Source organism: Catharus ustulatus, chromosome 3 (assembly GCF_009819885.2).
Source record: "Catharus ustulatus isolate bCatUst1 chromosome 3, bCatUst1.pri.v2, whole genome shotgun sequence".
Classification (NCBI taxonomy): domain Eukaryota; kingdom Metazoa; phylum Chordata; class Aves; order Passeriformes; family Turdidae; genus Catharus; species Catharus ustulatus.
The window spans coordinates 53,988,892-54,010,901 of NC_046223.1; the positions used below are offsets into that span (position 1 = coordinate 53,988,892).

At 37.9% G+C, this 22,010-nt stretch overlaps 1 protein-coding gene across 5 annotated transcripts in view; it reads left to right on the top strand.

Moving 5' to 3' along the window:
* The window catches only part of ADGRG6 (adhesion G protein-coupled receptor G6), a 108,249-nt gene that overhangs the window by 38,834 nt on the left and 47,405 nt on the right, over positions 1-22,010 (top strand). For all 5 annotated transcript variants that reach the window (XM_033056022.2, XM_033056023.2, XM_033056018.2 and 2 more), the window contains exons 3-5: positions 3,185-3,526; positions 6,803-7,423; positions 12,056-12,124. In XM_033056022.2, coding sequence (XP_032911913.1) covers positions 3,185-3,526; positions 6,803-7,423; positions 12,056-12,124 — 1,032 coding nt within the window. The remainder of the gene's footprint in view (positions 1-3,184; positions 3,527-6,802; positions 7,424-12,055; positions 12,125-22,010) is intronic.

A 22,010-nucleotide genomic window follows, 5' to 3' on the forward strand; every position in this document is an offset into this window, starting at 1 on the left:
TTTTGAAAAAGGTATAATTAAGTCCTTGATTTCATTATCTGAAAAGGGTGTTCATTTTGGTTTGAAAAAGAATAGAGGGGGAGAAAGAGAAAGGCCTTTATTGTATAAAATATATTTAGACAGTGAATTTCCTTTGGTCTGGTGGTAAAAATTACTTGACAGGCAGATTCTGGATATGTGGGGCTCCTAACCAGGAATATCATAGCTAAATTTGTCCCCATTAAAATCAATAAAATATCTTGGATTGCTTCTAGAAGTGTTTGTGGTGTGTATTGCAACAAGTATTCATTCTCCACAGTTCAGAACTACTCTAGGCCAATGGGATTGCAAAATATCTGTCATCTTTGGCTGACAGCCTAACTTGCCACAGCAATTTTTCTCTTTAATGAGTAAAATAGGTGATGTTTATAGAAAAATAACTGTCTCATGAGAAGCTGTGCAAAACGTTCCGTTTAAAACCATGCTGTTTATATATAGTTTTGTTGTTTGTTTTCTTTTCTTTTTACTTAGTACTGTGGACATTTGCATGAAAACAGGATACTTCTCCTTCAAATTGCAGTCATGGACAGAATAGTTACTATACCAAAATGAAGCCAACCCACTTAAAAAAAACCCAACTATTTTGCTTACCAAATCTGTTTCTTCTGTGTATGCAAAGTTTCGAGCACTTATTTTCCTACCTAAATTTAGGGACTGTTTTTTTGCATTAGTTCTGTAAAACCAACAAAACAATATGGATGTAATAAAATGAGATGACATTTCTGCCAAGATTAAATTATTAAAGAAATCATAAATAACATTTATGTTTTAATATTTACAGTGATATCGGGGATAAAAGTATTTTTATTATATGTACTGGCTTTTTCTTTTTACACAGCCTAGAAACAATGATAAATACTCAAGAGAGAGAAATTAATAGAAAAGTCGAGTCCTGTTTTTGGTTGCTGATGATTGATAGAATCAATAAACATGAAAAACATTGGAGTTCTCTCTGATGGAAATTTGACTTTTCCAGTCTCAGGTTGAGTATAATATTCTAGCAATTAGGGACATACAACTTTACTGAAAAGTAGCATATCTTCTCTGGTTTGGCAGTGTCTTATAATGCCCTCAAGATTACTTTAGGTGTCCCAGGATGCATCAGTGTGCATTAACACCCATGTTCCCGTATGTATTTACATCACTTAACACCTTAGTCCCTGGCTTCAGGTCCGTCTGGGTGCCCAAGGAAAGTTCTCAGCTGCACAGAGAACTCTGTGTCATTTGTTTCTCTGGCGAGAATGAGAAGGAGAGTGAATGGGGTGTGCGGCCAAATCCTCAGCCCCTGTTAGCCCTCATCCTAGCAATCAGGATCCTGGATCACAGAGCCTTCCAACTCCAGCCAGAGCCATCTTACAGGTACTCTGCCCTGCAACCTCACTAGCCATGGACTAGGAGACTGCCTGCAGCAGCTTGTGGCACAGAGCATGCTTTTCCAGCTGCTCATCCTCTCAGTCTAAAGTGATTCTCTGAAAACTGACACCTGTCTGTGCAAAATCTACTGGATGAAGCTGTCATCTGTTTGTACAACTGCAGGATTTATAGTCACTGTACTAATAAGGAAATATTCTTTCTCAAATGGACCACCAGGGTTGCAGTGCAGTTGGGCATAGTCCTCTGATTGTAAAGATTTGCATGGAAATTAAAAATGGGCAGGCTTTTGTTTGTACTACACAGATCAAGTTTTTGAATTCCAGGAGCACCACTTCTTCCCCAAGCTACCTGCAAATCTTTCAGACAATCTTTTATTCTCACTGGAACAAATAAGCATCCCACTGAGTTTTCCTAGTGTAGCCAACTTGCATTTGGCTCTGAGAGCCCAAACAGTCTCTTTACCTCATTGGGGCCATATGAATTTGTGCTTTGCAAATAAAATTTTTAAAAAGTATGTAATATATACCTCTCGATTCTAACTGCAGATGTAAACTGCATTTTTGCCATGCAACTTCACAGCTTCAGGGTTCATTTGCTTAGGTCAAACACAATTTAAATGTGACTGAAAAATATCACGACCTTGTCTGGAAAGGAACATCAAGGGCTCTTTGGAGAAATTAGTTACATTTACTCCTATTTTATAGCTGTTCTGTATGTGATTGACACTTGACAACTTCTAAAGTTTTTTTTTTGTTTAGTTTGAGCAACTAATAATGCATTTTTTTCATCCTTGTAGGACTTGACTCAGGATTGTGGCTTGATAAAATGTTTGCAAAGTAATTCATCATAAATGGGCCAGTTAGTGTCTTTGGTTATCTCTTAGTGATATTCAGTTCCCACCTATTTTGTTCAGTGCTGCTTTGGCAAACTGTGACAGATTTTAGCAGCAGGCAGTTCATGGTAATTATATCATATAATACACTGAGTAAATATATGATAAATGTGAAAATGTTAACCGAACAAGAAATGCAACCCTGAGGACTAACTGGACTTGAAATTCTCGAGGGTAAACACAGCAGGTGAGCAAAGGAGTATGACAAATAGGGCAAGAATTTCTTAAAGGCTGACTGCCACAAATATGTCAAAGCAGCTGAGTCAGCATGGGAAGAACACAGTAATTTACTGTTGATTCAAAAGCCAGTAGCACACTGCTACCCTTCTGGGTGATGTGGAATGCATCTGCTCGAAATGCAGATGACTAACCTTCAGGGACTGCTGCTTCTGGTGCTCTTCAACCTGACTCTTGTGCTACTCCTTTCCAGGGACACTTCTCTGGAAATAATAGCATCTTATGGAGCTGCTGGGATAACCTACAGTCAGTGTAAGACCAGCAGCCAAAAATTATGAATGATACCAGTAATCTTTTTACAAATTGCAGTTTCAGAATTTGCCTTTCTGAATTGAAAAACCTTGCTTTCACTTTGCCTTTATCAGGCCAATATACATGGTAAATATATATATCATGTGCACACATTATTGTTTACCAATATAATTTCTATTTCTTTGCTATAGTATTTCTTACATAAAATACACTTTTGCTATAGTATTCCTCCAATATTTTCCCCACTAGAAACAAGGGCTTTTTCTGTCTTTCTTCCTCCCACCTCGATTTTTCTGTATAGAAATACATTTAGTTATTGTGTTGATGGTTACTTTACTCTTAAGTTACGTCTCTGCCTGACTTCCAACTTTTCTCTGTTTTTATCTTCAGCTCATGGATGCTATGACTGTAGGACCGTGCTAACTGACCCCTCTGGAGTTTTCACCTCTCCATGCTTCCCCAGTGACTATCCCAACAGCCAGGCATGCAGGTGGATCATCCGAGCACCTCATGGATTTATCATACAGCTCACGTTTATTGATTTCGACATTGAAGAAGCTCCGGGCTGCATTTATGATTCACTGACATTAGACAATGGAGAAAGCCCAATGAACCTTTGTGGCATCACTGCCAAAGGATTATCCTATAATTCTACCGGAAATGAAATGATTGTGTCATTTAAAAGCGATTTCAGTATCCAAAAGAAGGGTTTTAATGCCAGCTATGTACGAAGTAAGTCCAAAGCATTTTATCCCATTATAGATGTTATAAGGAAATATCCTATAAGGATTAGAATGATGCTTCCTAAAGGAATCAAGTCCTCGATGAGAAGAGAATGAATGGGTGATGCTGCATTTAACAGGTTTATCTTGTAGCTTTTATTAGCTAATTTTTTTCCTTTGGATCAAAATTATTTTATTCCAGGACATGACAAGAAGTGTGTTAGAAAAAATTTTCACATGCAAAGATTTTAGGCCTAACAGTTCTCTCCCTGCCAATCTATACTGGAGGATTTGGAAGCAGGGTACATGTGTCAGCACACCTACAGAGGGACATAGAAATCTATAGGAGAGATGGAACTTAGTTGAGCCAGAAAGATCAGTCTGGACCTCTGGCCCAGAATAACTCCCAGCAGTGGGGAGAAGTTTGTGCAGAAAGCAGAATTTGGAGAACTTCTCAGAGTTCGTCCAGCCTCTGGAACAAACTCCCACGGATAAACTGACATTGCAAAATGGCTACCTGTCATTCCAGTTCCTTGACCTTTCCGTCCTTCTCTAAATATGTAACAATGGTTTTAAAGGTTTTTAAAAGACACTCATGATTTTTTTTCCCTAGAAGATTAGCGTACAAATAATTTCTGATTGATGTTTGGCTTTTAGTTTAGAGCATTGATTAGAATTAAATAGACAGTAAATTAGACAGTAAAGGGCAGTGAGGTAATGAAGGGCATTAGGACAGTCACTGACAGGCCTCATGTGTGGCTCACTGTTCATTCCATTTTAGTTTCCAGTTGCATGCTCTCAGTAGACTTTCTTTCTGTAGTGGTTGCACGCCTTAAGCTGAACACTAGTATTGCTTTTAGCCTTTATATTATTGTAACAGTTATGTTCTGCAGCTTGGCTGTCTGTAAAAACACAGAGCAGGGAAGTTTGACAATTCTCTCTTCAGTCACAAGCACATCTTCTTCATGATTATTTAAAAATATTTATTACACTTTTCATATATTTTTAAATAATTAAGACAGTAAATCCCATGAACCACAAGACAACAGAACAGTCTGAATTGGAAGGGACCCAGAAAAGTCATCAAGTCCAGCTCTGGAGTGAATGGCCCGTACAGGGATCAAACCCTCAACCTTGGCATTATTCACAGCATCCTCTAACCAATAGAGCTAGTCTCAAGAATAACAAGTTTTGCTGATAATATCATTTAAATTCATCAGTGTGCTGACTGTGCAACCCCAAACAGGAAAGAGATCTGCACTTAATATTGATGTCAGGTTTCAGTCTTCTCCATGTGAACAAAATACTTGTCAGTTTGTTCTTTTTAGTATAGGGGGAAGCTGTCAGTAGTTAAATCTGTACAATGAATATAGCAAAACGGAGTAGATTTCTTCAGTACAGGAGCAAAGTCCTTCCCACTTATTTATCTTTCTGTACTGTTTAAATGTGACCAGGTGGTCCCTAACTTTTCTGACCACCTGGTCTGGATAGTGGTCATATGAATAAGCTTTCTTCTTTTTCGGGATTTGAATCCTTATGATCCTTCTGAAACAGTTTCCATGTTTCGTAAAGGAGCTTAGAGTATAATTAACCCACTTAAAAATGCCCCTGTTTTCAATGGAGAGTTGAACACATTTTCTATCTATAAAATTGTTACAGCATGCTTTTTCCCTTGGGAAGAAAAATAAATCTATGAAGTAAATCCAGTAACTATAAAAGCCCAGTATTTTTCTCTCTCCCCTCCCATTATGCAGTTGCTGGGTTGGCGGATAATGTGCAGCGCTTTATGTTATTTTGCTATGTAATCTATTGGTCAAATTATGTTCTTGTGTATATCCAAATATGGTAGTTTGGAACTCAGAGTCTTTGTAAGCAGCTGGCAAGGGGAGCTTGCAGTGCCACAGACAACACAGAATCCTTATACACAATTTATCTGTGTCTTTTCCTGGGTATGACATGACAGTCACCCTTCCCCATGTCTCACGCTCTCATATTTAAAAGGGTTTTATTTCATTCTGAGAATGAAATAGGTGTAGTAATTAGTGTAAGTGTTGTGACATCACTTGAAAAGTCCCAGAGGAGGCTTGGAATTAACTATTGTGACAATTATTCTTCAGGTTCTACAAGATCCAGTTTCACTTCCAGCATATACACTGTGAAAATATGTAAGAGGTAGCAGACATTTGCAGGAGATACGGGTCTGAGGCAGAACTGAGGATCCAGAAATCAAACCAAGGGCTGTTGCAATCTGTACCAGACACCTTTGCATGTCTGGTAGCCAGAAATCTTTCTGTGGAGAGATTTGCTGGAAGAAATGTGCTGCCACATATGTGCCAATAAAACTGAGCATGTAACATTTTGTTTTAAAAAATAATGTTCTCCAAATTACAGTGAACAGAATTGTCATTCCTGTACTCATGGAGAAAAAGTGTGTCGTGATAATTTCTCATTTGGTGGCTACCATTTTGCCCATGCAAATGGGAATACTTAACAATAAATGGAGCAATTCTGCCTAAATACACTTACAGCAGTATATAAATTGCTGTAGGACTAGAAATTTCTAGATACTTGTTCAAAGTCTAAAGCTGCTGACCCAACTGTTAACAAATAGGGAACTGTTTGGATAGAAATATTCATGAGCACACAATTGCAGTATTCGACCAGAAAGCTGCTGGGTACAAAATGAGAAGATTGGGCAGAAATACCCATTAGCTGATTTCAGCAACAAAAGGCTTCAGTTTGCCAAGGAATTGTAATGGGGGCTTTCTTCTATTGCAATATTTACAAGAAGGAAGGTCTGAACTTCACTGGTATAAGCAGTCATGCAGACAAGTTATTAAAATATCTTAAAAGCAAGTAATAATGTGTTTTTCAAATAACTGGTTTATTCCATTGCTTAATGCATCCTTACTAGATGAATGAGAAGTAATTTTTATTAAGTGGGCTGAAGCAGGGCTGGAGGTCAATAGGTAATATGTCCTAATACTGCTCTTAACACAACTTACGGGGTTGTTAGCTGGGTGTCACACAGCAGTCTCCGTGCCATTGACAGGATCTCTGCATATGTTCAGCTGAGTGCATTCCCAGGTCAAATTCTCCTTGGTGTGTGCTGTTGGTGTATTACATTGATAAAAATAACCTGATTAATGTTTGATTTAATGATTTAGTGCACGAATGATTCAGTGTTTGATTTAGTGTTACTTCAACCCCTGCTGCCAGTCTGCCTTTATTCCTATATGATTAATTTTTTGTTGTTGTTAATTTGCTTATCTGCTCTTGGTTCTAGTTGCTGTGTCTCTGAGGAATCAGAAAGTCATCATTCCCCAGGTTCCTGACATTGATGCTGTGTCTGTAGCAGAGACTGTCTCGGTGCCAGAGCTCAGACAGTTTACACTGTGCTTTGAAGCAACCAAGGGCAGCAGTGATGACAATGATGACTGGAAGGTTTTCTCCTACACTGATGCATTGTTGAGAGAGCTCTTCAGCTTTGGGAAGACCACAGAAGGCCATTTTCTGTCCATCTCAGGCACACAGTGCATCCTTAAGAATGCATTGCCCCGAAATGCAGAGTTTTTCACAGGAACTTTTCAACAGCTGTGTATTGTATGGGACAGCTTCTTGTACACCATTGGTATATATGCCAAAAACACCTACCACGTAGTGGACTGTCCGCAGATCTTTAACAAAGTTATCCCTGGGAATGGGAGGCTGGTGCTGGGCTCTAACAGCAATGAAGTGAGCTCTCTAAATGGGGACATTTACAACTTCCGCCTCTGGAATTTCACCATGAATGCGCAAACACTGGCCAACCTCAGCTGCGATGTGAAAGGAAACATTGTAGACTGGGAAAATGAATTCTGGAGTATTCCAACTTCAGCACTGAAAGCAGAAAACAATTTGAGTTGTGGTGAGTATGCCTTGTCAAAGCTTTTTTGCTTCTTTCCCCCTTACACTTCTGTATTGTGCTGAACATATGACATACGAAGATGGAAAAAAGCTAGAACATTCATGTGAAAGAAAAATAGCAAGGTCTTACCTTTATTAGAGTTTAGCTCAACTCTTACCATACACAGAGGCTTTGAAACGGTATGGAGTTGATTCCTTAAAGGAAAAGAGCAAGTCCCTTAAGTGTATTGAGTTGCTGATGGAAATAATCAGCAAATCAAAGATTTCCTAAACACTCCTTATTGGCTCATACAGAAAATGGATAATGGCAAGTACATGCTAGCCTCAAATAACATTAATGTGGTCTCTGGAGAAAAAAAAAGTATGTTACCTAATTAATTACTAAATGTTTTTGTACATTTACAAAATATACCTTGGTACATTTAGATAGAGGAGTCCATGCCAACCTCGTGCTATGTATGCGGAGCCAGAAAAAGCAATGACAAAAGTAGTGCATAGGTGACAGGAAAGTAGAAGAAAATACTAAATTAGAAGAGGTGGGCAGGAAGATCAAAATTAAGAGATTTTTTCCTTCAGTCCTTCTTTTAACTGGTACTTACTCAAGGTGGTTTTTTTCCTGTAGATTACTCCAGAAGATGAATTTCAATATATTTACCAACCTGTTCTCATTTTATGGCTCAGACACTTGATTCGCATAAATGTCCTGGAGTATTTTTTGTGTATGTGACAGAGCATCTGTCAGCATTCTGAGAATCCTTAGTTTAGAAGAGAAACTGCCATCACTAAGGCATGCTAGTTTCTGTATCTAATAGTTCATGAGGGATTAAGGTGGCTAAAAAAGCTACTTTGCTTTATTTATTGTACTCATGTTGAGCTGTGGGGTACTCATTCACAGCTAGGACTACTGAGAAAGATCTCAACGTGCTTCTGCTAAAAGAAAAATTAAGTAACATCTGTATAAAACCACAAGTAACTAGGTCCCTTTGCCTTTCTACCAGAACAAAGGAAAGGCTGATCTGACCACAACTAACAAAGATGTTCCAGACAAAAAAAGTTGTTACTATTTCATCAGTACAAGGTGATCTGATAGAGAATGACTTCCCAGAAAATTGTACTCTTCTTACCCTGTTTGCACCATGATGTCTACCATAGCACTTTTGTCAAACAACCTGTCTCTACAAAAGCTGCAGTCTCATTTTATTTTGACTGGAGTAGGAGTCTTGTTCTTCTTTTTGTAAATGACTGTACAATCCTGAGACACAAATATATCATAGCTGTGGTCATAGAAACAATAGAATTATTTTCATTCCACAGCTTTATTCCTTGGGATGTGAGTGATCAGTAATATTCCTGCAGCAGAACATTGTTTTAGAAATCGTTTTTAGTGTTCCTTCTTAAGGGCCAGTCATTTAAAATGTATCTACATGTAAACATTGTTGTTGCCTCTAAATAAGCCTGTGAGGAAAGTGACTCACTAGCCAGGCTCTTTCTTTCCTTGATATGAAATCACTCTCTGGGATACGGGCTTTCCTGGGCCAGAGTATTCCTAAAAGAAAATTCTTCTTGCAGTGCCATTTCAAAGATGGTTACTAATCCCAGAGATGAAACTGTTAGAATTGTCTTCCCTTCCTCCTCTAAAGTAAAAGCCTTCTTTGTAAAACCAGCCTTCAACAGGAGAGTTGATGAGTCAGGCTATCAACCATGAATAAACCACTGACATTGAGGAGCTGACTCTGATTAGGCTTCATTTAACAGCAGTGAAAGGATTTATGCAGAAAAGAGTTTTTCACACAGCTCCAATAATGCTTCACCAGGAAGTGGCCTGTAACTTTAAAAAAAAAGCAAACCAAGCATTTAGAAGTGATCTCAGCATATCTTTGCCTGAACAGTGCTTACATTTTGAAGGGGTATTATTTTCATGATTTTTCAGACAAAGCTTTTCCAAATATATTCACGGAGCATGAAACATGGGCAAATAGTTTCAGATAATCTTTTCTTAGTTTTACCTTTCATTAGTTTATTCTTTAGACTAATGTTTTCACAGCTGTGCAGTTCTGGTGGGGTTTTTGTGTAAGACTTGACAGAATTCTGTTTTTATTGCCCTACCTTTGTGCAGGTTGCATTTAAAGGTGTGCGTACACAGCCTAGGTATCCAGACTTATTTTAAAACAAGTAACCTAGGTAATGATAGAAGTATGGCTATTGACCACTAGTTCAGAGTTCAGTGCAGGCAAACTGAGGAGCATTCAATCAACTTCTCATTCTGATTCTGAAGCCTACACTGGCTATAGCTAATGCAGGATATGAACTACTCATTTCAAGGGTAACATGGCCACATATCTGTCCATGCCTTCCACTGATGTTTTTCATGTGCATTTTGTGAGTCCTTCATTCCCAAGGGCCAAAAGAATTCTTAATTTCACTCTCAGATTTAGCTCAGTGTGGGATGTCTTATGCAGCTGGACAATGTTGCAGGCTAAGATAATTCCCTCAGTGCTGTTTATGAATAGTGGAATCAAAAAGGCTATTTCACAGGTCAGTGCATCTCATGCTAGAAAAGATGCCTCAGTGAAGTCAAAGTTCTTTTGCTATAGGAGTGTCTGTTCCTCTCCACTGGTTATAAAGTCTAGCACAACAAGCAGATACGTCTGAGTTTTAGACATTTGAAGTGAGATGTATCACACAATGTGTCTGTAATACAGATGCATGGGGTCATGAGTCCTGCCAGCAAACCTGCTCCAGAATGGACTCCTGTCTTCATGAGTCCACAGGTCCTGCCAGGAGTCTTCTCCAGTGCCAGCTTTCCATGGCATAAGTCTCCTTCAGGCATCCACCTGCTCTGGTGGGGTCCTCCAGGGGCTGCAGGTGGATCTCTGCTCCACCATGGACCTCCATGGGCTGCATGGGCACAGCTCCTCACCATGGGCAGCACCAGGGGCTGCAGGGGAATCGGAGCTCAGGCACTTGGAGCACCTCCTGCCCCTCCTTTCTCGCTGGCCTTGGGGTCTATGGCATATTGCTCTCACACATTTTCGCTCCTCTTGGTTGCAATTACTGCTGTGCAGTTAACTTCTTCCCCTTTTCAAATCCATTATCCCAGAGACACTACGATTGCTGCTTACAGGCTCAGCCTTGGCCAACACATCTGTCTTGGAGCTGGCTGGCATTGACTCCATTGGACATAGGGAAAGCTTCTGTGAGAGGCTTCTCACAGAACTGCCCCTGTAACCCCCTTGCTGCCAAACACTTGTCGAGCAAACTCAAGGCAATAGTCTTCTGACTTGAATGTTTTGTAAATTTGGATTTTATTTATTTTTTTTTTAGTCTCACCAAATAAAATCACAATCTTGTTTTAAATACTCAGTGAAGACCATATGAACATCTACAGTATTTCCAGCCAATTCTCAGGTCATCTTCCCATGTTACACAACAGGGGTGAAGCTTAGAGTAGGTTTTGATATTGACTGTTAATTATTAGCAAATTTATTCTTGGAGAAAAACCCCATGTCATGCAGGGGATGGTACACACACTTAGAATATCCTTCTTGGAGCTCATGAGAAGTGTTCCAAGAAAGTGAACTTGCTTCTGTCTCTTAATCTATTAAAAAAATTGGTGAAATTTAATACTTGTTGAGTATCACTTGTTTTAATTACGCCCTATATTTGTTGACAATACACGTAATGGTATCTGTGGCATGATACAATTTCTGTGTCAAAGTTCCATGCTTCATTTGTTCTTGCATCACAGGAAACATTTTCTTAGCCATCTCTACAAGCCAATGGGTAGTGGCTAATTTTATGGAAGGATAGTGTGTTTCGTGAGAGAACCTCATTGAGTCAATATGATTCTGAAGTGGTAAAGCAAAAGCCAAAAGGGCAGAACTCCTAGTGGGTTCACATTTTACAGAGCTCTATGGTCCCATTATGTTCAATACAGTGTGCAAAGGCAGCTGTATCTGCAGCTGAACCCCTGGGATGCATGAAGTGTAATTAATGCAGTTGCACCAATTATTTTTCTGTAGCCATTCTTATGTGCCTTGGCTTTGTCTCCCGATTATCAAAGTGTAATGCTTGTTGTTATGAATAATTCCATAGAGATACAGACTTATAACATTATCTGTTTATAAATCATGCATACCAGAATATTAATCACACCCTCGCCCTGGGCAGAGGAACAAGTTTAATCACCTTTTATCTGGTTGGTGTCTGTCCCAGGCAGATTACTCAGAAGTGTGTGCTGGGTAGCCTGTGCTGCAGCAGCAGAGCGTAGTCACTCCTCCAAGGCACCCGTTGTTATGAAAACCCCATAAATCCCGTGGCCATACTGACCCCTTTGCTCAAACCCATTTCACGGAGTGCACACAGGCTGCATTCCTTTAATGTGATGTTATTTAGTAAAAGCTAAGGAAAGCAGGGGAGGATACGTAAGTGACTCTAGCTTGGGAGTCAGCAGGGTTTTCAGGGATCCCTGAGCTGCAATAGAAACTGAAAACTTGGAAGTCTTACAGGCAAATGGCAGTGTCAGTTTTGCCACTGAGAGAAATAAGGAAGAGGAATGTGCCACTGCATGATATAATGTGTTTTAGGCCCAGTAACTAACCCTTTCTAAATTATTTGATTTCTTCTTTTAAAGGCTCATATCTAATTCCCACTTCTTCAATTGAACCAACCAGTTGTGCAAACCTAGGAAGCCTTTGCCAAGGTAAGAAACCCAGATCCTTTTCACAGTTTCATCTTTGGGAAATCTTTATTTGCCTTGGGGTTTTATGCCATTTTTTTTGTTATTATAATTTATAAAAGGGTGAGTGGCAATAAAAAATAGCAAGGAAAGGAATTCTTTAGTCTCATCAAGTATGTGGGTGTTCTGTACATACAATACGTGGAAAAAATGTGATCACTTCGTTGATAATATATTTTCCAAATGGTCTCCATTATATCAAAACTGAATTAACTGACTGCTTTCATTTCTTTCTCCACCTCTTTTCCTCCTGCGCATTTTCATAGTAAAATATTAACCAGTATAAATAGTAGGTAAATCTGTAAAAAAAAAAAAATAAAAGAGCAGATGTAAATAAAGGAACTAGCTTTTATCCGGTTTTTTTTTTAAATAAGCTATTTTGAGGCTCGATACTTTGAGATTAGCAGGTAAAATAATTACCATCAAACTGCAAAATTCAGCAGCTTTTAGAGAAAAAACACATGCCACAGCACTTAGGGATGGATTAATAATGTAAAAATCATCACATAAAAAAGTTCATTAGGTGTTTTTAAAGGTCAGCTCAGTTGAATGCAAGGAATGGGTGAACCCTACAGATTTCCATGTCGCATGAATCAATGGGCATGCAAGGATGGTTAATTTGTACTGTTCTGCTCAAGTGTTGAAGTTTCATAAAAAGTGCTTGGCATGAGCAACATCAGCCCAATTCCACATTGCCTTCATGAGCACAGGCCTTATAATGTGTTGGCATGCTATGCTAAACTTGAATTACAGCAGCAGCTGCCCCAAAAATATCTAGCTTTGTAACCCCTTTCCAGCTGAATGGTGGAAGAAAGAGACAGGAGAGAATAAAATATAAGAGGAGAACAAGAAGTCTCAAAACTCTTTTAAAACCAATACTTATAAGTAAATCAGATTTAGCTTAAAAATAAAAGGGAAAATGCACTCTGCTTGGAAAGCCAGTAAGAGATCTACGTCAGTTTTCAATGTACTTTTCCCAGATTTTCCTGAGGCAAATTTGGTTCAGGTTCTTGGAGCATATTGTACTGGTCTCCACACAGAAAGTGAAATGCCATTAATGCCCATAATCAGATTTCAAACAGTAATTTTCAGGCATCATATTCACAAAGCACAGTATGATCTAAATGCTACTACTCAAATAGTTTGGGTAAATGAGGCATCCACAATTATTCAGTTTTAGTATTTTGTATGTAAAGGGTACCACTGTATAAATATCTTCAGCCATTCTTTTAGAAGATCTCTGTGTGTTTTCCTCCATTAAAGTGGCATGGTATGAAAGGGAGAGAATATTTTTCATAACATCAGCTAATATGGCTGCAGAAATGGACACACTTTCAGCCAAACAAGCCTGCTTTTCTAAAAGTCTCATCCTTTATCCCAGCTTTATTAACTTGTCTAATAGTAGATATTGTCCCTTATAAAAGATGCTGCCTTTCAAACTTGCCTTCTTAACTTCTTAGACCATCAATAAGGACTTCAATAAAGACTAAGGATATTGTCATGAAGGTAGTACTCTTTCCTTCTCTAAAAAGTGTTTGGTTAAGTGTCCCTAGTGTTCAGTTTGTCACTTTGGAATAAGATGCTAGATCAGTTTTATCCCACTCAGCACCATCATAATTATTGTCATAATAATGAAAATCACAAAAAATATGTCTGTCTGTCTAGTTCTGTCAATACCACAGTCTTTGTCTAAACTGAGAGGCCAGTTTGGATTCCTTTGTTTTGGTATTGTGCAATAACAACGGTAAAGAAGTTTGTGGATGCCAGATTATGTCACCTATGTCTGATGAAAGAGCTGATTTCTCCATTATGCTTAGTAAATATTTTTGTTCATTAGATGCTTCCTTTAGCAGCACTGGCTGGAAGACACAATCTGTAAGAACCCTGCTAAATTATTCCTCAGAAAATATAGCTCTGAAGTTTCATGGTAGAGCTTTTTTTATATTTCAAGATGTCACTTTATATGCTCACGTTCCCAGTTAGAATCTGTTTGTTCCAATGTCCAACTTTTCCTTCTCTTTCCCTAATTTTCTTGTCTCACTGAAGCCTGAACATGAACCTGCTCCCTAAGCTGTGACAAGTTTGTGACTTTTGGACTCAAAAGGTTAGATAAGTCAACCTAGCAAAACATTAAAAATGTGATTTCTTCTCCAAAATATAACTGCTTAACCTTCCTAGGTTCATTCTTAGTCAAAATCTTCCAAAGCCGTGTAGCACTGGGAGATTTTACCATACCAACCTTCAGATTTTAAATAAGGATTTTCAGGAAAAAAATCTATCATTGAATGGATTTGCATTCCCTGGGACTTGCTGAACAAAACTAAATTGTTTTCCAAACCATTATTTGAAAATTTCATGGCATGATCTTTCAATTCTTCTAGCACATATACCTTCCCAGTCCATCGTGGGGAAAATTGGCAGTTTTGGATCCTCCTTCTAATTTTGGAAACTGTTCAGCTGGTTCTCCAGGATTTTGTGGAGTGGCTCATGCTAGTGTCAGTGGGAACAGTACAATTTTCAAAATAGATATTTTACTTCACCTCTTCCAATTCTGATTTTAATTCTCTTCATTGTTTTGAGTTCAGTGAAGTTAATTGAATCCTTACATGAGTGTTTTAGTTTCTCATTTGTTTGTTGTGTTCAGCCTTTGAGAAAGGACAAAGATTCTTTTGACAAGCAGCATTCTAAGTGCACGCACCTTAGAACTTCTCCACTTCACACAACCAAGTCTCTCATGAGAGGATTTTGAGTCTGTGAAAAGAGTGCAGGACTGATCCTGCAAAATTTATACTGGCAAAATTCCCACTGCAGTCAGTGCAAGTGAGGATTGCAGGATTGAGGCCTCAGTTCATATCTATTCATCACTTTCTACAGAAAAAATAATGTGGTTTTTTTAACATTTACGGCATTGTGTGTAGATGGTTTCATTTTACATTGTCATGCATTGTTCCCATTTTGTCTTACCTTATTAACATTCATATTTCATTCAAGTTCACCTCTTTCTCATCTTTATTACCAGCTACTGTAAATGCTACTACTCCTACACCACCCACTGTCATCACTAACATGCCCGATACTAATAGAAAAGATAAGCCAAACAATGGTAAGAAATCCTGTGTTACATTTTTCCTTGTACTGTGTCTAAAGCAAATTTGTTGTATTTTAAGGTGTGTTTTTCCTACCATCATAATGTCAAGGGTCATGTCTCAGTTCTGATCTCATTTACACTGAATAAATCAGGACTAAATCTCTGGACCATGTCAGAATGGTGCAAATGAGAAAAGAACCAAACTCAGTGTTTATTTGCTTCATGTTTACCTGGCTCTTCTGTGAAAAGGACTAACTTTGTGTCACCCATTGCATTTAACAGTGAAAAGAACAAGGGAGGGGAGAGGCATTTTCAGAAAGGGTCTGAAAATAACCATGCTGTTGAAGCATTTCAAGGCTGCAGATGGTCAGACATTGTGCAGCTCCTGCTTGTGCAGCCAGGGTGGTAGTAGGCTTGGATTGTCTGTTCCTCACTAGTTCCTCGCCATTCCTCAGGCGCAGGTGCCAAGTGGAACCATTCCTATGGAGCAAAGCCACTTCCACTGAGTCAACAGAAATCTTTCCACTGACTTAAAGAAGAGCTGGAACGGACCTTACTAGGGAAAATGTTGACAGTATCAGATATCGTTTACTTTTCATTTAGAATGATTAAGGGAAAAAATAAGGTAGTAAATGAACCTATTATTAGCACAGGAATAAAGCCAGGGTTTCTTTTGAGGCTTTCTCAAATTCTGTGATATCACTGTCTCCTAAAGACTGAGGATCATTTTGTGAAGTGCTGCTAAAATATTTAGTAGTTTGTTAGAGTTGGTTGTAAAACACAGAGATAGATTTTGCCAGTTTTCATCACAGGCTTAAATGTATATTTTTTTAAGATTTATTTTTTCAGTGTACTCCACAGAAATAAATTAGAATCTGGGTGGGGTTTGTGGTTTGGTTTTTAGGTCGCTTTTTATGGTTGGGTGTTTTTTTCCCCCAATCCATCAGTTGTTACTGTAGGATTTAAAACTCTTGAAATATTTTTTCTCTTGGCAGATCATTTATTGTACACTGGCAATCAGTCAGTACAGTACAAAATATAAAAGAATTTATCTGAATCATGACTGTTTGGTTTTAATAAGCTGTAGAAGTAAGAAGAAAATATTGAAAATTTCTTCCAAGTAGTGTTTGCTTCCTTTTTGTGGAGCCACTTACAAATGTTCACCATGAGCTGTTAACTCTGATTTTTTTAATGATAGAATTAACTAAATCTTATTAATATTAGTATGAATAAAAATTGGACAATTAAGTCCTTTCTCTAGATTTGAAAGGCCCAAGAAAAAGCAGAAAGACTATGAAAATAAGCCAAGTTCAGTTATGGTAGAAGCAAGTTAAACTTTCCCTCAGCTGATGGGCATCATTTTCCACTCTTGGTAAGTTGATTTTTAGACCAAGGACAGACAGCCAAGAACAGAGAGTTAAATTTCATATGTTTTCTTTAATCCATTAACTATGTGGCTTGCTACACACAGACCTGCAGGAATTCAGACTTCCTGCTACAGTTATCATCAGAAGGAAGAGAAATTCACCTGAATTTTCCCATTCACGACCCCACTGGCAGCAAGAATCTAAGATAGAAGGGATCAAAACAATAGGAATTATCTCAACCCCAATTATTTGGCCAGTGAAGCAAAGGCCTCTGCGTTTCAGTAAAAATCCAGCAGACGATAACCCACAGAGAAAAAACGCCTACAGCTTGTTCCTTCCAACTTTGTCCACACCATCTTCTTCTGAGGAGACTGGCAGCAAAACCTTGTCTGCTTTTACAGAAAACATCACCCTAAATAATACTGTAATGAACCAGTTGCCAAATGAAAATATTTTGAATTATTCTGGAAGTCCTTTCCATGGTACTTCTGGTGCAGCAGATGCAGTTACAGAGCTGCCTGTGAATGCAGCAGTTCCTCTTCTTCACAGCAGAAGTTCTAATGCAGAACTAGCAAGGACTTTGGCAAGCAGGCTCAGTCATTCTGACTCCAAGCCAGTGTTCCGCTCTCCCGTTAGCAGCAGCAGCACTGCTTACGAACACAGAAAAGAAACTCTGTGGATTTCATCCTCCAGCAGCAACACAAACAATTTCATGCACACAAGCAATGTCTTGGAGCCTGTGAGCTGGTGGAATGAGCCTGTATTTCATCATCATATCACCTCTGACTTTCAGGAAGACAGACATCATTTTCTTTCTAACTTGTCTGTATCACCTACAGATGAGAAACCACCATTGCAAAAAAGTAGGTTAGATTTGCTAGAGTTGGCACGTGAAAATTTTTACCTGGAAATGATAGAAGGCAATGCTGACAGGAAAACGTTTTCTACACTAGCAGGAAACAGTGCATTTCAGTTTAGGACATCTATGCACATTAAGGAACATCACTCAGGAGGAATTACAAATTTAACCTCTGTGGAGATCCTACATGCAAAGCCCACAAGTTTTTTTCAGAACATGAAAAAAACATACACAAAATCTATGTATGACAGCCAACTGATAAATCCAGTCCAAGGACACAGTAGAGAACTATTAACATTTTCAGCACTTCTGGAAGAACCAGGCTGGACAAGCTCAGCATTTAAGCATGTTGTAACAACCCTGCCTGTTTATCAACAGCTGTTGACTGACACATATTTGAAAAGTGACAGCATATTTATATCTAGTAGTAATTATTGGTCTCATTATTTACAGTATTCATTATACTTTCAAAATCCAAGTGAGACCCTCAGAAATGCAGCACTGGAGAACAATTTGGATGCATTTCATGGTAGTAATGAAAATGAAGAGCCAGCTTTTTCCATATTAGAGCCAGAGAACATGAATCCAGTTGCTGACTCCTGGAACTCAGATTACTTGTATTTTCCAACAAAATATGTAGATATTTCCCCCACTTTAAGAGCAAGTTTCTGGACTCTTTCCCATCATTTGAAAGAAGCATCTCGAGTGTTTTCTGGGGAACCATCAGAAAATTTCTGGCTCTCATTTAATAAACTACTTTCTTCCCCAACAGAGAGATTACTGTCCTTTAGTTTATATGCTAAGTCTGACAGTATCTCTGAACAAACATCTGCTATTAGATTTTTAGGTCACAGAGCTGAAGAAATTATTTTTTCTAGTCATTTATCAACTTTGGAAACACAAATCTTTAGTTCATTTATTCCAGGCATTTCAAAGAGGATTTCAGAAAGTGATGGCAGGTCAATATCCCAATTGCAGTCAACAATAAACTTTGCAAACCTAACTGTGACTTCCAACAGTGAATTTTATTATGATTTTCCTTCCCCTTCCCTGGAAGCACCTTACATTCAATCCTCCATATGGACACAGGTAAGTCATTTTGATCAGGTACTTGAAAACTCCACAGATAGTTTCCAAATGGAAATTCAAACTGATATAGTAAATTATCAAACGAACATGACCTTCCTAAACAATAGACATCAGCCTGTTTCTGTCCTAACACATTCAGGCACTCGGCCTTCTAGTTCAGGGGATAGCCAAGCTCCTTTCTTGATGAGTTCACCTGGGGCTCAGGTTACTTGCATAGTTAAGAGTTTGATAAACAGCGCAAGAGCACACAGAACACTGCAGTCTCAAAGTCTTCTGGAGAATGATGCTATAACAAATGCCATTGATAAACCAGGAACTAAAATACAAAAAGACACAGGTATTTTTTTTAAAAGCATCAGTTCAATGAGTTCTGACTTTCTTCCAGTGTCTTTGGAATTTAGGCAACTTCTTCATTCAGACTCCAAATTCAGAGACAGTATACCTCCTTACAGCTATTCCACACCTCCACTCCCACAAAGTTTTCAGAACCATCTCGATACAATTTCTCCAAGCCTCCTCCCTCAGTGGGATTTAGAAGAGTTAAACTTGCCAACGACAGAAACACCAAGAAATTATCTAACTGTTCTAGGACAAAATTCCACTGAAAATCAAGTGGACAGTCCAAGGTACTCTCTCTGGGCCATAGAACAAGAAGCCATTGACAATAATAAAGATATAAGGGATTTTGCTGTTCTGACATCAACAAACGTACCTAGGCTTTCTGAATGGAATTCAGAAGGGGAGGTGTATGGATCCTTTAGCAGGAACAGACAAGCAATTTCTCTCATTACTGCTAATGCCTTGGATTTTGAAAATGCTGATTATGGACATTTTGTAAATCATTCTTCTGTTCTGGAGTCATCAAGAACTGCAGTAATGAATGATGTGGTACCTTTGTCATCTTCAGATGATTTTTCTAGCAGAGTTTTTATTCAGCACAAAGAGGCCATCTTGACAGGCAGTCTGACAACATCTGCAGCAGACATCCATCACTCTCTCATGCAGATCCAAGCATCCCTTTCTTCTGTGACATACCATGAGTCATCAGTTTCAGCCCATGTTTATTCCTTGGCCAATTTACCATCTGGGACAAGCCAAAACAGCACCTCTTACCCACCACTGGAACCACTCTTTAGCTCTGCTGCAGTCCTTTTGCCTTGTTCGTGTGACTCCTTCACTGAGCTGGGCTGCCTGTGTCAACCTGAGTTCCATTACAGTATGTCAAACCATTAAGTTAGATGTAGAAAAAACCCCAGATCATCTTATCTATTAGATATTCAGTTTGTAGACTGAATGTAGAAGTAGCTGTCTTTCATCTTTAGATATAGGACCATTCAGCATATGAAGATGTTCTGGAATAATATTATAATTATAGTAGAAGGGAATTCGTAACATCTTACTGATAGTAAATGTCATTAATGTGTGATTTCTAACACTGGTGTACTTCTCTAAGACAGCTCTCATGAGACTGTGAGGCTAATACTGATTTCCTTATATTTTATATCATTTGATGCCAATTTATTATAAATAAAAGATTTTTCAAAACTAAATGTTTGGATAATTTTCCTAACAGAATTTTTTTAAATAATCACTTTTGATTGACCATTATATTTTTGTAGTTGGTAGTGGATGTAGCGAGCATGGTTTTCCAGGGTATTTTTTCCTCTCTTATTTTTCAAATTTTCTTTGGCTACTTTTCAACAATTTGTACTCCTTTTTTTTTTTTTTTTCTCCCAATATTTTGAGATGGGCTTTCAACTGTTTAATTTGAAGAGGGATAAATAAGTTTGAGTTTTTACTATCTGTCACTGCAGTCTCCTGAGAGTTTTTTTTTAATGCAGATTAGTTCTTGTTCTTTTTTTTCCCCCCTCATTAAATCATGCTTTGGGTCACCATCTGATGGAGATCTTGAAGCTATTGCCTAGTTTGTAGTTACTCTGTATGAATTTTAAAATACTTTGCATATTCCTGTATTAAGGTGATTTTGTCCCTATACGTAATTATCTAAGCAAAATTATAATTAGATACGTAATTATATATGAGTTTGTGAGACTATATATAAAATGCATATTTTCCGTATGTGTGTATGGCACATATAAAAGGTGCATTATAGATTTAAAATTGAATATGTGCTTATACACAGATATATACATATAAAGGACATCCAGGTCTTGCAAGTGTTTTCAATTTGCCCAAAATCCAAATTTCTGTATCCAAACACTTAAGTTTTTACATATATATATATATATATATATATATATGTATATATACATATATAATATATATATGTATATATATATATGTATATTTAAATTTGAAACTATCACAGTAATAATAAACTAAAATACATCTTCAGATTAAACTGTGCACCAAATTTATGTACCTCCTCAGGAGAGGTAAAAAAGACAGTAAATCAAAATGAAGGTCATTGTGCTCATGTCAAAAATTTAATCATAACTTACCAAAGAAGGTATCTAGTAAAACATCCTCTTTAGTGCTGTATCATAAAGGAATTTTTGTTCCAATCTCAATATTAATACAATTAATTCCATATTGTAAAGAAAAAAGGATACTCCCACCATTTCTTAAATCGTAACCAATGCGTACACACTTAAATTGGAAAACACTGACTTCAGTTTTTTTTCCAAATGCCTTTATTTCAAGCTCTTGTACAATAATTATCTATGAAGTTGTAAAATTATGATATATGCTCCATTTAGAATAAAAGGTCTTTTACTTAGATTCTGAAAGATAGAGCAGTTCCTTTCCAATCAGAGACAAAAAAAGATTTCTGTATAATTATTGTCATGTCCTACTCTGTTCTATGTAGTGTCTCTGTAAGATTTACATAAGATTATATAAATGCATGTGTCCGTGACCAAGACCCACAACCTTGGTAACAGCCCAAAACCAAGCAATGCCACAAATGTACATACATGCAAGTGAATTGATCTAGAAGTTCTTAAACCTCCCCCACATGCTGGGAAATTTTACCCAACTAGAGCTTGCAAAATGTTTAGTAGCCTAATGAAAAAAAATAGACTTGTGGAAAGTGTAGACTTTTAACACAGAGCATAACTATGAAATGAATTGATGTTATTTATTAGATGTGAAATCTTGTAATGCTGCCTACCCACTCATGAGCTTAACGAGAATTTATATTTACCCAGTGCCATTTCAAAACATTTTTCTGAATATAAAATTGCACCAAGCCAAGTGTTACACATTTTGTGACTGAAAGATGGTTTGTTCAGCTTCCAGTTTTGTAAAGCTAATATGGGTTCTTCTACTGTCTGGCCCTTGCCAGGCCTGAGAGCAAGACTGTACTTTGGAAACAAGAGCTCTATATCCCTTCTCACACCTAATTCTGTCCTCAGTTACCTTGCTAATTTTAATTGATGAGCTTTATTTGCCCTCAAAATATTTAAACTCTAATCTGCAGTGGTT